Source organism: Mesoplodon densirostris, chromosome 2 (genome assembly GCF_025265405.1).
Source record: "Mesoplodon densirostris isolate mMesDen1 chromosome 2, mMesDen1 primary haplotype, whole genome shotgun sequence".
NCBI lineage: Eukaryota > Metazoa > Chordata > Mammalia > Artiodactyla > Ziphiidae > Mesoplodon > Mesoplodon densirostris.
This window is the reverse complement of record NC_082662.1, coordinates 158,173,053-158,188,710: the sequence shown is the minus strand read 5'-3', so window position 1 is coordinate 158,188,710 and position 15,658 is coordinate 158,173,053. Positions and strand designations below refer to the sequence as shown.

Here is a 15,658-nt window from a genome sequence, read left to right as displayed (position 1 = left end):
TGTCTCCTTGTGTCATGTAAATTGTCCATTTTGACCACTCTGCCACCTCATAACCCTTTATGCCTTGTAGAGACTCAATAAACACTATTAACATTCATTGGCATGGATCTTCTAATGATCCAAGAGGTTTCCATTCTCTGCCTTGTTCTGACTTCATGTGTGTGTGTTAGGTTTCTCACTTGCTTCTTGTCCCCTGTTTCTTCCTAGACCACTGGCTTTCGGGAGTTTTCCCCGTTTATCTCACGCCAGCCTCCCTCCCTTACATGAGTCTCTGCCATTCATTCCCAACCTCGGCTCCCGTATCTCATGGCCACCCATAATCCTGGTGCTCTAGCCTCCACTCAGCTCACCAGATGTGTCATTGGTCTCAAGGATCCCCAGGCAAGGTAGCGTGGATGGATCCCATCAAAGCAATGTTCAATTTCAATTCAACAAATATTTACTAAGCACCCACTACTTCTCAGAATGTGCTCGGTGCTGAAGATGCACTGGTGCAAAAGCCAACTCCAGCCCCTTCTTTTATGGAGTGGTCACTAGACCAACATACAAATTATACGTGTGATAAGAACTTTAACAAGAAATCATGGGAAGCTGTGGGAGCAAGAGTAAGGAATTCAGCTGGTGGGAAAATAACACAAACCACATGCTCTTTAGTGGCTTACTGTGAAGGAGTGCATAGTTTGCATATGACATTAAAGATGGAACAGACCCAAAACAGTGCGGATATTCATTAATTAGAATCATATGCCGAGGACTATTTTGAAGAAAAAAGCCTTAGGAAGCTTAAGTAAGTAACTAAGCCTTACTGAGAACTCAGATTCCGTGAAAATATGGACTAAGGCTGGCCTCTACTGAGAAATAGGAGTGTGTATGATTTAAACAGGCTTGTGTAAAACTGGAGTGCATTCCTATATCCAACTACCGATAAATATTCAAGAAATTACGGTTTGCTGCTGGAAGAAGTGATTAGAGTTGACAAGAAAAGTCAAGTCCTTTGTAGATGTTCCTGTTTATGGAAATTTAGCCCAATTTGATCTCTTCTGCTATGACATTTAGTAAATGCAGATTTAGAAATGAAATCAGCCCTAGGACACAAATGGCTGGATCTGACATCCACCTGATGATAACAATTTGGTAGCTTTAGCGTTGTGTGTCAAAGGTAGCTTTCTTAGTTGGTGAATCAGTCTAGAAGTTCCTTTTCTAGAGTTCCCTTTCTGCCAAAAGAAAGACCTTTTACTAATAATGAGCTTGACTCTCTTTTGAGCTATGAGGTCTAAGTCATGGCTGTAAAGAGCAAGAAGCCAATAGCTGGTGTGTCTAAAATGACCCACCTAGAGAAGGCCTGTAGACAAAAGAAGACATTGGCTTGTGATGACCCTGAACCACTCTGTTCTCCTCTTTCTCAATGTTCTTCCTGCTCAGTCCTGGCCCTTTAATGCCCACCCACACTTTCATGGAACAGACCAGAGAGCAGTATGCACACAGACCAGCCTCTCACTTGCTGGTTTCCTCCTGCCATTTGGCTCCTGCTTACCCAGCCCTCCAGTTACTGAGTCCTGATCCTCCCTTTGGGCTCTCTTTGCCTTACCAATCCAGGCTCCTCCAGCTCATCCTACCATCCCTCGTTATTAGACACAACATTTCTGTGCTTCACTCCCATGGCAGATGCCACATTCGAGGCTAACAGGGGTTCCTGCCCTTTACATGAGTTCAGCCAGTTCTGTTCAGCCTTCCTCCGAGTGTATGAAAACTGGACATGTTCATTTTCAGCCACCTTTGCAGCCCTTTGTACTTTGTTCACCCCTCAAAGGCAGATGCCCCTGAATGCACATCCCTGACCCTCTGCTCTTCCCAGATGACAGTCATTCTGGAGCGTCCTTTCTCATAGCTGTGCTTCCATTTCTCATTTCTTTGGGGCTGAGTTCAATCTTCTTATCTCGAGTGTTTGCTTTGTTATAGGGCTCCAGATCATCTTTCCTCATGACTGCTGACTATCTCTATAGGACTGCCCCACTATAATTCTCAGGCAGGTCCAAAGGGAACCAACCTCCTCCTCAAACCTGCTTATCCTGGGACGCTTCTTTTCTCAGCTGTAGCCTATTCATCTTCCCACTGAGGTCATAAGTCTTGAGTCCATTCTCCACTTTTCCTTCCTCTCACTCCCACAGTCAATCAGTCACCAAACCCTGCTGGTTCTACCCAAGGTCATCTCTGAGTTGTATCCTCTGTGTACTATAGTATTATGGTTAAGATCACAGTCTCTTAGCTATGGCCCTGCTTCCTGCTCTATGACCATGGAAAAACTATTCAGGCCATCTGAATCCATTTCCCTGTCTATTAAAGGGGGGGGTGGGGGGGTGATAACAGTACCTAACTGCTTCACACTGTGCCCGACACCCAGTAAGTGTATTGCTGTCCTAGGTCTTATTACTGACCTCTGTCTTCCTCCATGGGAACATTACATTTACCCCTCTTTTCTTCTAGCCGTGCTCTCCTGCTTTCTCCACCTTTGGGGAGAAATTCAAGTGCTATGTCCTTTATGAAGCCTTCACTATTCTTCAAATTCAGACTTGACTGTTCCCTTTTCACACTGTCTTTAAATGTCTCATATAACTCTTATCCTACCATTTCTGCTACTGTTAAATTGGTTAACCTGCCTCCCTAGAAGACTGAAAGTGCCCTGAAGGCAGGTACTGCACCATGTTTTTCTTTCTGTTCCCCAGTACCAAGTCCATTGCTTGGAAAAGAGTAGACACTCTTTAAAATATGTTTGCAGAATAATGGCGAGACACACAAGCAAGAGAAAGGCCAAGAAAGGGAATCATACACGGGCTGTGGGAGAGGCGCACAGGCAGGGAGTCCATCAGTTCCGAAAGCAGTGGGGTCACATCGACACCAGTCCTCGATGACATCTCCGGTCCCGGAGCACCAGAGGGAGCTCATGGTGGCCTCCAGCAAGAGCTGCAAGAGGGGGCAGAGAAAAGATTAAGCATCAGGGAGCCAGGGCTGGGTCCCCAGAGTCAAGAGACACAGCATCAGGGCTCTGCTTGGCCCTAAATAACTCCAGTCAGCAGCCTGTAGCACCATGTCTCCATTTACTTCTACCCCAGAAGAGTGTTTCTGGGAAGCCTGGACCTTGTAGGACCTGTAGGGTGTCTCTGTCTCATTAGCATAATAGTTCATCCCTGTGCTTGAGGGCTGTCATCTTGGAATCAAGTCTCATTCCACCTCGCATCTCCCTCCCTCCCATTCCGCACCATCATTCCACACCTAGGGCTCTAGAGACATGACCTCTTCCCCATACGTTCAGCAGGGCCAGTCTTGACCACTCTCTCTCAGGCCAGAGGCACTCAGCCTTTTCTCAAATGCCTCTCTGAGCATCCTTCTCTGCCCTCTTCACCCTGCCCCAGTATTTCCTCTGCATTCCTTCAGCATGTCTTGTATCTCACTTACAATATTTTTGCAGTTCTGCTTTGGGTTGTGATTATGCATTAGACCTCTCGTTCCTCGTAGAAGGTAGAAACCATGTGACACACAGGCTAAGAGCTGTGCTCTGGGGCAGTCCCTCTAGGTGAGAACTCCAGCTCTGCCAACCACTGCCATGTGACCTTGGGCAAATTACATAAACTCAGGCTCCTCAATGGTAAAATGGGATAAAAACAGCACTTTCCTTATAAGGATGTTGTGACAATTAGATGAAATAAATACATGCCAAAGGGCATGGCATAGTGCCTATGCTATGCACACATTAGTTGCATATAAATAGTACATGTTAGTCATCAATAAAGAACAGCAACTGTTCTTGTCTTTGAATGACGGGGTTGGGTCTTATGTGGAAGCTTGTAAATAACATAGAACCTAGAGTAATTCTTTACATACAGTGGTTTCACAGCAGATATTCACTATTCAATTAAAGGACAACAAGATACAATTAGATCACTGAGGGAACAGGACTTATGAGAGGGCAAGTCCCTGGTGAGGAACTGAGTCCTGACAGGCACTGAGCCCTGTGTGAGGCCCTGCTGCTTCAACCCCAGCCCAGGGTTGGGGAGAGCCTGAGACAGCCGCAGGGCAAGCTCAGGGCTTTCTCTCCAGGTCAGCTCAACCTCTGCAGCCTCTGCTTTTCCTTTGATTCTCTTCCCTCTGTTTCATCCTCAACACACCCACACATAATGGATAAATTAGAGAAATGAAACAGCTATCCTGGAAAGTTTTAGGCCAAACAATTAAAGGAAAGAAAAAAAGAGAAGAGGATAAGAAAAAGAAGAGATAATCCTGCAAAAATCAACATGTCCAAGTCCAAAGCCAGTACCCTATGTCCCATCCATCCCAGGTTAGAAGAGATGACATGAAGTCCATACTGACCCCCCTCCTTGGATTGGGAGCCTCAAGGGAGCAGGGATTCTCTGTTATCACTATGATTTGTGTAGAGCTTTAGAATTTACAAAGCCCTGAATTTATTTTTTTCCCTATTTTTTTAAAAACATCTTTATTGGAGTATAATTGCTTTACAGTGGTGTGTTAGTTTCTGCTGGATAACAAAGTGAATCAGCTATACATATACATATATCCCCATATCTCCTCCCTCTTGCGTCTCCTTCCCACCCTCCCTATCCCACCCCTCTAGGTGGACACAAAGCACAGAGCTGATCTCCCTGTGCTATATGGCGGCTTCTCACTAGGTATCTATTTTACATTTGGTAGAGTATATATGTCCATGCCACTCTCTCACTTCATCCCAGCTCACCCTTCCCCCTCCCCATGTCCTCAAGTCCATTCTCTACATCTGCATCTTTATTCCTATCCTGCCCCTAGGTTCATCAGAACTAACTTTTATTTTACATTCCATATATATGTGTTAGCATACAGTATTTGTTCTTCTTTTTCTGACTTACTTCACTCTGTATGACAGACTCTAGGTCCATCCACCTCACTACAAATAACTCAATTTCCTTTCTTTTTATGGTTGAATAATATTCCATTGTATACATGTGCCACATCTTCTTTATCCATTTATCTGTCAATGGACACTTAGGTTGCTTCCATGTCCTGGCTATTGTAAATAGAGCTGCAATGAACACTGTGGTACATGACTCTTTTTGAATTATGGTTTTCTTAGGGTATATGCCCAGTAGTGGGATTGCTGGGTCGTATGGTAGTTCTATTTTTAGTTTTTTAAGGAACCTCCATACTGTTCTCCATAGTGGCTGTATCAATTTACATTCCCACCAACAGTGCAAGAGGGTTCCCTTTTCTCCACACCCTCTCTAGCATTTATTGTTTCTAGATTTTTTGATGATGGCCATTCTGACTGGTGTGAGATGATACCTCATCAGAGTTTTGATTTGCATTTCTCTAATGATTAGTGATGTTGAGCGTCCTTTCATGTGTTTGTTGGCAATCTATATCTTCTGTGGAGAAATGTCTATTTAGGTCTTCTGCCCATTTTTGGATTGGGTTGTTTGTTTTTTTGATATTCAGCTGCATGAGCTGCCTGTATATTTTGGAGGTTAATCCTTTGTCAGTTGCTTCGTTTGCAAACATTTTCTCCCATTCTGAGGGTTGTCTTTTTGTCTCGTTTATGGCTTCCTTTGCTGTACAAAAGCTTTTAAGTTTCATTAGGTCCCATTTGTTTATTTTTGTTATTATTTCCATTTCTCTAGGTGGGTCAAAAAGGACCTTGCTGTGATGTATGTCATAGAGTGTTCTGCGTATGTTTTCCTCTAAGAGTTTTATAGTGTCTGGCCTTACGTTTAGGTCTTTAATCCATTCTGAGTTTATTTTTGTGTATGGTGTTAGGGAGTGTTCTAATTTCATTCTTTTTCATGTAGCTGTCCAGTTTTCCCAGCACCATTTATTGAAGAGGCTCTCTTTTCTCCATTGTATACTCTTGCCTCTTTTATCAGAGATAAGGTGACCATATGTGTGTGGGTTTATCTAGGGCTTTCTATCCTGTTCCATTGATCTATATTTCTGTTTTTGTGCCAGTACCATACTGTCTTGATTACTGTAGCTTTGTAGTATAGTCTGAAGTCAGGGAGCCTGATTCCTCCAGCTCCATTTTTCTTTCTCAAGATTGCTTTGGCTCTTCGGGGTCTTTTGTGTTTCCATACAAATTGTGAAATTTTTTGTTCTAGTTCTATGAAAAATGCCACTGGTAGTTTGATAGGGATTGCACTGAATCTGTAGATTGCTTTGAATAGTATAGTCATTTTCACAATATTGATTCTTCCAATCCAAGAACATGGTATATCTCTCCATCTGTTTGTATCATCTTTAATTTCCATCATCAGTGTCTTATAGTTTTCTGCATACAGGTCTTTTGTCAAAGGAGAAGTAACAACTGACACTGCAGAAATACAAAGGCTCAGGAGAGATTACTACAAGCAACTATATGCCAATAAAATGGACAACCTGGAAGAAATGGACAAATTCTTAGAAAAGCACAACTTCCCGAGACTGAACTAGGAAAAAATAGAAAATATAAACAGACCAATCACAAGCACTGAAATTGAAACTGTGATGAAAAATCTTCCAACAAACAAAAGCCCAGGAGCAGACGGATTCACGGGTGAATTCTATCAAACATTTAGAGAAGAGCAAACACCCATCCTTCTCAAACTCTTCCAAAATATAGCAGAGGGAGGAACACTCCCAAACTCATTCTACAAGGCCACCATCACTCTGATACCAAAACCGGACAAAGATGTCACAAAAAAAGAAAACTACATGCCAATATCACTGATGAACATAGATGAAAAAATCCTCAACAAAGTACTAGCAAACAGAATCCAACAGCACATTAAAAGGATCATACACCATGATCAAGTGGGGTTTATCCCAGGAAAGCAAGGATTCTTCAATATACAAAAATCAATCAATGTGATACACCATATTAACAAATTGAAGGAGAAAAAACATATGATCTCAGTAGATGCAGAAAAAGCTTTCGACAAAATTCAACACCAATGTATGGTAAAAACTCTCCAGAAAGTAGGCATAGAGGGAACTTACCTCAACATAATAAAGGCCATATATGACAACCCCACAGCCAACATCATTCTCAGTGGTGAAAAACTGAATCCACTTCTACTAAGATCAGGAACAAGAAAAGGTTGCCCACTCTCACCACTATTATTCAACATAGTTTTGGAAGTTTTAGCCACAGCAATCAGAGAAGAAAAAGAAATAAAAAGAATCCAAGTCAGAAAAGAAGAAGTAAAACTGTCACTGTTTGCAGATGACATGATACTGTACATAGAGAATCCCAAAGATGTTACCATAAAACTACTAGAGCTAGTCAATAAATTTGGTAAAGCAGCCGGATATAAAATTAATGCACAGAAATCTCTTGCATTCCTATACACTAATGATGAAAAATATGAAAGAGAAATTAAGGAAACACTCATTTACCATTGCAACAAAAAGAATAAAATATCTAGGAATAAATCTACCTAAGGATACAAAGCCCTTTAAATGCTAACACTTTTGTAAGGGAGCAGATGGTATGGGGCCTTCTGGGGGCAGACCCCCTCCCCCATATCCTCTGCTTTAGCTCCTCTCTGAAGGGCCTAGATAATAGTACCTGATGCATACTTCCTGAGTTGTTTTACAGATGTGAAAACCCCCCAGCAAATGGAAGATGTTAACTACTTGATGACCATGAGCAAGTAGCCCTCAGGCCTCCTGGTGCCGAAGGACTGATAATGTTAACCCCTGTGACACCGGCCTGTTACCACACCATCAACCAATCAGAGAATTGTGGACAAGTTGATCACACACCCTGCAACCCTTCTCCCTCACCTGGGCTTTAAAATTGTTTTCCTGAAAGCCTTTGGGGAGTTTGGGGTTTTAGAGCACAAGCCACCTGTCCTCCTTGTATTGGCACCTTTACAATAAACGCTGCATTTTCCTTCACCACAATCTGGTGTCAGTAGATTGGCTTTACTGTGCGCGGGTGAGCAGACCCGAGTTTGGTTCAGTAACACTTTAATTTGAGCTCCATGTTAGACAGTTATCATGATTCACAGTGGAGGACACTTAGAGTCCAAAAGGTTAGGTAACTTGCTCATGGTCACAGGTTAGTAAATGGGTAACAGGATGGATTTTACATCTCAGGCTTGATGGAAACATCAAGCTCTCTTGATTAACACCGTATCCACCAGCTCCCAGGATGAATACCAGTTCACAGTAGGTGCTCACTTTACGCTTTACCTGACTAAACCAAATTCAAATCAAAAGGTGTATTTTTTTTTAACTAGGAAAACAGACATCCTTTGAGATGAGCAGAATAAAGAGGACATCATGGCTGCTGCTTTACAGTCTTCAATCAACTATTATTGGCTAAGTACCTGTAGGGATGATTTCCTGTCCTAAGCATTAAGGATACAGTGCATAAGATATATATGGCCCCTGCTTGCATTGTCTTACAGCTAAATAATAAACAAACAAAAGTTATATAAATAACCAGAACTGTGATAAGGGCTCCAAAAAGGGTGAAATGGTGGCAGGAGGGACAAGGAGGGGGCCAATCTCACAGAGGAGTTTGGGAAGGCCTCCATGAGCTTGGAGGGATAGGTCAAGAGCAATCCGGTCACAAAGCTTGGGGAAGTATTCCAGGTAGAAAAAACAATATTAAGAAGACTTTAGCCTGCAAGAAACTTGACTTCTAAAATCAACTGAGAAAAAGTTCATCTTGCTGTAAGAGACAGAGTGGGGGCGGGGGCAAAGAGATGCTAAGAAAGTGAGAGGGTGGCAGGCCGATTACAGAGAGTCCTTAGGACACCATGTGGGGGTGGGTGTCACATTCTAAGAGCAACAGGAAACCATCAAAGTGTTTCAAACAGGGGAGCAACCTGAACAGCTTTTCCTTCCAAAGGTACTGATGACAATACGTATGATGACAAACATTCTAAATGCCATTTCAGACCATTCGCTGAGAGTTTCTACTCTCTAAATCCTGGGCGAGGTAACTGTGTAGGTAGGATGAGGGTACAAGAGAGGAATCAAGAAGGAAAGCTTTGGGAAAGGAAGAGAAAGGAACACTACATTTTTCTTAGTACCTACAATGTGCCAGGCATTGCATAGGAATCCTTGTTATTAGATTTAATCCTGATTCCAGAAAAGAAATCGAATTTTCCAATTTTTATTAATTTTCTCTGAGGAAAGCAGCTGAACTTATTTTTTATATATAAATTTATTTATTTTATTTATTTTTATTTTTGGCTGCATTGGGTCTTCGTTGCTGCACATAGGTTCTCTCTAGTTGTGGCGAGCGGGGGCTACTCTTCCTTGCTGTGCGTGGGCTTCTTACTGCGGTGGCTTCTCTTGTTGTGGAGCACAGGCTCTAGGCACACAGGCTTCAATAGTTGTGGCACACGGGCTCAGGAGTTGTGGCTTGTGGGCTCTAGAGCGCAGGCTCAGTAGTTGTGGCGCACGGGCTTAGTTGCTCTGAGGCACGTGGGATCTTCCCGGGCCAGGGCTCAAACCCCATGTCCCCTGCAGGCGGGGATTGGCAGGCGGATTCTTAACCACTGCGCCACCAGGGAAGTCCAAGCAGCTGAACTTTCAAGCCAAGTTCATCTATCCATTCATTTGTCCATTTATTCATCATTTCGTTCATTCATTCTGTAGAATGCCAACTATGTGTGACTACTGCTGGGCACTGGGATTCCATAGAAGAGAAAGTTTCTCATAGTCTAGAGGAGAGTGAACAACTATATAAACACTAGGATAGTAGGTGATGCATGCTTTAAAAGATGTATGCACATATACAGTGGGAGCTACATGAAGGAACATTGGGTTGGCCTGGGAGTGTAAGGGAGAGTCATGAGTGAGCTGAAACTTGGAAGTAACAGTAAGAGTCTGCCAGTGGCAGTAATGTGGGAAAAGGCACTTCTGGGAGAAAGAGTTGCAAGTCTGAAGGGCCAGATGCATGGGAGAAAATGCGTTTTGTTTAAGGAGGTACAAGGAGTTAAATTTTGGAGGATAAAGCATATAGAGTGGGTACAGCCTAACCACCTAAGCGAAGACAAAATCGGAGAGTGAACTGCCCTTGTAATGATGTGCTAAGGACTTTAGATTTATTCAATAGATTCTGCAGAGCCACTGAATTACCTTGCTGCTATATGATCAGAAGTCCATATTAGCCTTAAGACTAATTAGTTAGATGACTCTGACTGGTCTAACAGGGAAACCGGTAAGAAGGCTACTGTAACAAGAAGATGGTGGCCTGATATTACAATGGATGACTGGAATAGTTAGGCTGTGACAGGGGGTATAATAAAAAGAGGACAGATTTGAGATATTTGTGGCCCTAGATGATGGATTAGATGTTAGGGACAAGAAAAGTCTAGGAAGCATCCCTGGTCTCCAATTTGGGCAACCTGGTAGAAAAGAATCCCATTCACTGAAGTGGAAGCACAAGCAGGTATAGTGTAGGGGGGAAGCTGGTGACTTCAGGTTTGTTGGGTTTGAGACACCTGGTTTGTCCTATGGTTTGACCTACTTGTTTCTAAGTCGCAATCACAGACTAGGATGAAATATGGCATTGGAGATTATTTAGTCCGACAGAAGCAAGACAATGAGGCCAAGAGGTTGGAAAACTGGCCTGAAGATCTACCAGACATGTAGGGATAGGAACACACCGAGTTACTAATGCCAGGACTTAGTTCCCCTCCTCTGGTCCTTTGCTTCATCACTCCTCCTCTCTATTCCTTCGTAGAAAGGGCACAATTAGAAAGAAAAGCAGAGGAGTGGAGAGAATGGTGAACACAGACAATGTCTAAGGAAGAAGAGAGAAGATACGGTGACTGAACTCCTGCTCAGGCCACCTTTCTCTGTGTTTAGAAATCAAAGGCTCAAAATATGGCCAGATGGGAGGTATCTCTCAACCACTCTCCTAAGACCAGTGCAGGGAGACAGAGAGGGGCAAAATTCTGGCAAGCAGGGGATCCAGAAAGGGGTGTTGCTAAAGGCAAAACTTCCTTCAGCTTCCTCATTCTGCTGGTACTGGCCCGACAGGAAGCAGGGGCTCCAGGCCCCCCCTCTCCCGCCAAGCTCTTCCCTGTCTGCAGCTTCGCATGCCCTATCCCATAGGATGGTTCTATGCGTGAGCTCCCTGATTCTGCTGCTCCCAGGCAAGTGCACAGGAGCTCCTGGGGTGCTCACAGAAGCAGCCTTGGGTGCTCACAGAAGACAGAGTGGGACACGTAAGGGGAGGGCTGGGCATTGGATTAAAAGCACTGCAGCTCTGGGGTTTCCATGGTGACACAAGCCCTTCCTTCTCCTCATCCTTTCAAGCCCACCTCCAGTGGTCTCTTCTCTCCCACTTCTCTTCCCATAGTCACTTCTATCAGATTGAAGAGAAATTTGCAGGCCAAAGGAACAATTTATCTTTTTTGTTCCTGTGAAAAACCTTATTTTCAAACACTCAATGAAGTATCTGTAGCAGAGGCAGAAAGGCGAGAGAAACACACACACATGCAAAACCCCTCCTGTTGGTTTGAGCATCACCTATGAAACAAACTGTGACGCACCAGGTGTCCCTTGAAAGAGAAAAGAGAAAGCAATTATCACCCCACCTGGAGAGACACACCTCTCAGGCAGGCAAGCAGCTCCCTGCTGTGACTCTACAATATCTTTTCCCCACAGTGGCTTTGCCTAGTCTCGAAAGTCCCCCACCCTGAGCTTTTGTGTTTTTTATTTTTGTCATTGTTTGTTGTTGCTGTCTGTGTTTTGACCCGCTCTGTTCTTAACGTCCTTGAGAAGATCAGAGAGCTAGGAAATGAGGCAAGTCACTGCCTCTGCTGCATTTATTTAGCTTATGACCCTTTTGGGTCCATTCATTTCCTGCTAGCATCTTGGGAAAGGGAAGGGCAGAGGAAAGAGAGGAGTGGCTGGGAAATGTCATGACCCCGCTGCATGATATACGGCAGAAAGATCTGCATGGACGTGGAGTTTTGTTCTTAAGAGTCAGGGTGATGGGCAGAAAACCAACCCCCTCCAGACTAAGGTGGGCAGAGCCTTCCCTTGGGGATCTGTACCTAATGTGCTCCTTCTAGCCTAGCTGACCCAGTCTTGGATCAGTTAGGGGAGCTGGTCCACCTGCCTTGCCCACAAGGGGGTGGTACTGCTGAGTGCCCTCCCACGACCACCCCCTGAGGCTTTCTGAACAAAGCTTTGGTGACTGTGATTGCTATGCCTCCTTATCTCCCTTCCTCCTTCCAGCCCTGTTGCTCAAAGACCTGTACAAATGCCAAGCGGTGACTCCTGAGTCATCACCATGGGTGTTGCAGATGCACTGATTTGATTTAATATGCAAAAATGCAAATCTAAGCAAATTAGGTGGCTGGAGTAGTTAAATAAAAAGTCTCACTCTCCATATTGTAGCCTTGAGCTCAGCTGACCCTGTCACCCGCTCAGGCCATTTGGAAAGCCCTCTGTTGTTGTTGATGCCACCTTGAACCCCGAGTCCCAGGCCTCTTACCCTCTGCGTCTGGTTGTTGGTGACCAGTTCATAGATGGGGGCTGCTCTGGTCACCTCCAGCAGAACCGGCTCGGCAGGGGTGTCAGGGCTGGATGTCACATGACACAGGGGGCAGGACGAGGGGCACCGTCCCTTGCTCTGGCACTCCATGCGGACTCCAGCTGCCATGCGCTTGGTGCCGGACTCTGACAAGCTGGCAATGTATTCTGGGAATGTCAGCACCTTGGGGTCTCTTTCCCGCTCCTCTGACTCGTCGGATGGGGAGTTGCCTGCCAGACACAAAATAAAAAGGAACAGTGAGGGAGGTGAAAGAGCAGGGACTTGCATGGCCTCGTGGCCCCTGAGTGCTGGACTCGAGTCCTTGACGGGTCAGAAAATGACTCTGAGGGGGTACGAATGTGATGCTGTTACCCAACTCAATGTGGGGAACACGTCCTCCCAGAAACCCACACAGCTGGAAATGACCCTTCCAAATATGTGACCAGGTGTTCTTCCTTTCTGAGAATCATCAGCACCATGGATCCTTTCAGATGGATGCTTCTGCCGTCTCTGTGCAGGAGATGGCTGTCATCAATAATATAAACAATAGTAGCAGTGATTGTTCTATGAATCATTTTCTTCATTCAAAAATGAAGATAGTAATAATACCTACCTCTAGCATTGGGTTATAAATAAACAGCCAACTATTTTTAGAGCACAAAACACAATGGCTAGTGCATGTTGAAGCATCATCATCATAGTTTTAATCATAACTATCAGTAAGATTTATCAAGTCTGTACAGTGAAAGTGAGATCTGTTAAAGATCTCCCTTAACCCCTATAACAACCCTCTGCATGAGCTCTATCATTCCACCCATTTTATAGATGAGGAAAGTGAGGCCAAGAGCCTCAAGATCACACAGCTAGTATATAGTGAGATGTGAAATTTGAATCCAGTCTTGCCTGATCCTGAAGCCGTTAAGTCATAGGGAATAACAGGACTTCTCTGCTTCATTATTAATCAATGTATTAAAGATACAGAGGGAAGTTTGACTTTTTAAAAAAGACTTGCACTACAAGCCTGAAAGATGGGTCCACATTGCCCTTGATTGATGAGTAAAAGGTATTTGGGGAAGCTCTTGATTTATTTTTGGTGACAAACATTGGAAATGCCTACCAGAATAGTTTTTCCCTATTGAAGAAAGCATTGCTTGATATTTCTCTTCCAAGCCTTCATGATTTTTCAGTTAATTTATTAAGTCTAAAGAAAGATGGAAGCAGATCTGCTAACAAAAAGCTTTGGGTTCCTTAGGAGAGCCCTGGTCCTCTGTGCACAGTTGTATGCCCGCACATGAAACAATTTCAGGGAGATGGCTGGGCTTTTGGAAACAATAGGCAGACACAGAATGTTCCTTCTGGTCCTCAGGCTCATCAAGAGTGCCAAGCTTGAGGGTCCAGATCTTTGGGAAAACTGGTTGGAAGGATTTGCAAAGTGGTTCCAGAAGGTAATTGTGAGATACGACTTATGACTTCATAGCAGAGTTCCCTCTTATGGGGCTGAGGGAGCACTGTTATCCTCCCCTTGTTTGCGATGTAATGTAAGACCGTTTGGAAGTGTCCAGAGGCATTTCAGAACTGTTGTTTCCCACATGAGCATCATCACTGTGCAGATGAGGCATTTTTACCAGCAGCTCCATTGACACCAGATTCCTTCTGTGTGCAAAGGCAAAGGCTCACTTAGAAACTATAAATATGGAATATAATTTATTTCACACGTGCCTTTTGTTTAATAACGGATCAAAGATTGAGCTCAAGCCCTTGCTAGGTTATAAGAGAATTGCATAACCGCACACACCAAAACCAAGAAAGATGGCCTCCAACAGGAAGTCCAGAAGCCCACACCAGCTAGCCCCAGAGTCAACTCCAAGCCATGTGTACATCTTGATTGACATTCAGGCTCATGAAACTCAGTGAACCCCACTGGGAGGGTTTGTAAAGCGGCCACGACCTGGCAGGACTCTCCTCACCCAGCCCCTGGCCAGGCCTCCAATCTTCTTCAACAGGCTGTATGAACTGGGCTGCGATAAGTAGGGGTGGGGTGAGAGCTTTGCAACTGTGATGTGATTTCTAGAAAAACGGGCCCTCGTTCATTGAGAAAGTAAATGAAAAAAAAAAAAATCAGTAGGGACTATGCTTCTTTTCAAGATAAGAATTAAAACATTTCACTGTGCAAGCCTTGCCGGGGAGCTGGAGGGTCTCTTGCTGGCCCTCCTGACCCTCACAAGCATTTCATTATCCATCCACGCTTCATCTCAACCTCCTGGTTGAGAAAGTATTCAACAGAGGCTGCGAGAAGCATTTCTATGAAATGACCACTAGATGGTGATATCAGTTCTAAAATGACTTCTGTGAGAGGAAAGAAAAGGCGTGATCAATCTGGTGTGGCCACTTTGGTACCACAGAAAGTAAACTTACGGAAAAATAACACCTGGCTACTTTTAAAAAAACAAACCAAAAAAAGCCATGGTACAATTTCCTTTCAATCAAATAATAAAAAGCTGAGTAAACAAATCCATAAAACTTATCCTAAGGAGAAAAATATAGAGTGAGAGACATAATTGTGAGAGACACAAGGAAGGGAGAATAAAACTCTAAAGGGAAATAAAGATCCCCCTCCACCAGGGGCTTCCCTGGTGGCGCAGTGGTTGAGAGTCTGCCTACTGATGCAGGGGACATGGGTTCGTGCCCCGGTCCGGGAGGATCCCACATCCCACATCCCACATGCCACGGAGCGGCTGGGCCCGTGAGCCATGGCCGCTGAGCCTGCGCGTCCGGAGCCTGTGCTCCGCAACGGGAGAGGCCACAACAGTGAGAGGCCCACGTACCGAAAAAAAAAAATTCCCCCTCCATATCCTTCACATGGAGTATAGTTTACTTCAAGGGGGAAATAATATGCCACCAAATTTCTTTTCTCTCACTTTTACTCCCCAAACACCCAGAAACTACCCCGACACCCTACATACACATCCGTATATAAGACATATAACCCCTGCCCATTCATCACTTAGGGTGCACCATCTGACAGACAAATTGGGCCACGAGAGGGCACTGCAACCCCAAACGCAGCCAAGCTGAGTGACAGCCTCCCTGCCCTCCAGCGCTGCCTCATTAAGGCTTGCAATCGCTGTAAAC

At 44.4% G+C, this 15,658-nt stretch overlaps 1 protein-coding gene across 2 annotated transcripts in view; it reads right to left on the bottom strand.

Annotated features, from left to right (window-relative positions):
* ASTN1 (astrotactin 1) overlaps positions 1–15,658 on the bottom strand; it is a 335,381-nt gene that overhangs the window by 25,559 nt on the left and 294,164 nt on the right. For both annotated transcript variants that reach the window (XM_060088555.1, XM_060088557.1), the window contains exons 17-18: positions 12,488–12,756; positions 2,828–2,961 (exon numbers count right to left, since the gene is read on the bottom strand). In XM_060088555.1, the coding sequence (XP_059944538.1) occupies positions 2,828–2,961; positions 12,488–12,756 (403 nt within the window). The remainder of the gene's footprint in view (positions 1–2,827; positions 2,962–12,487; positions 12,757–15,658) is intronic.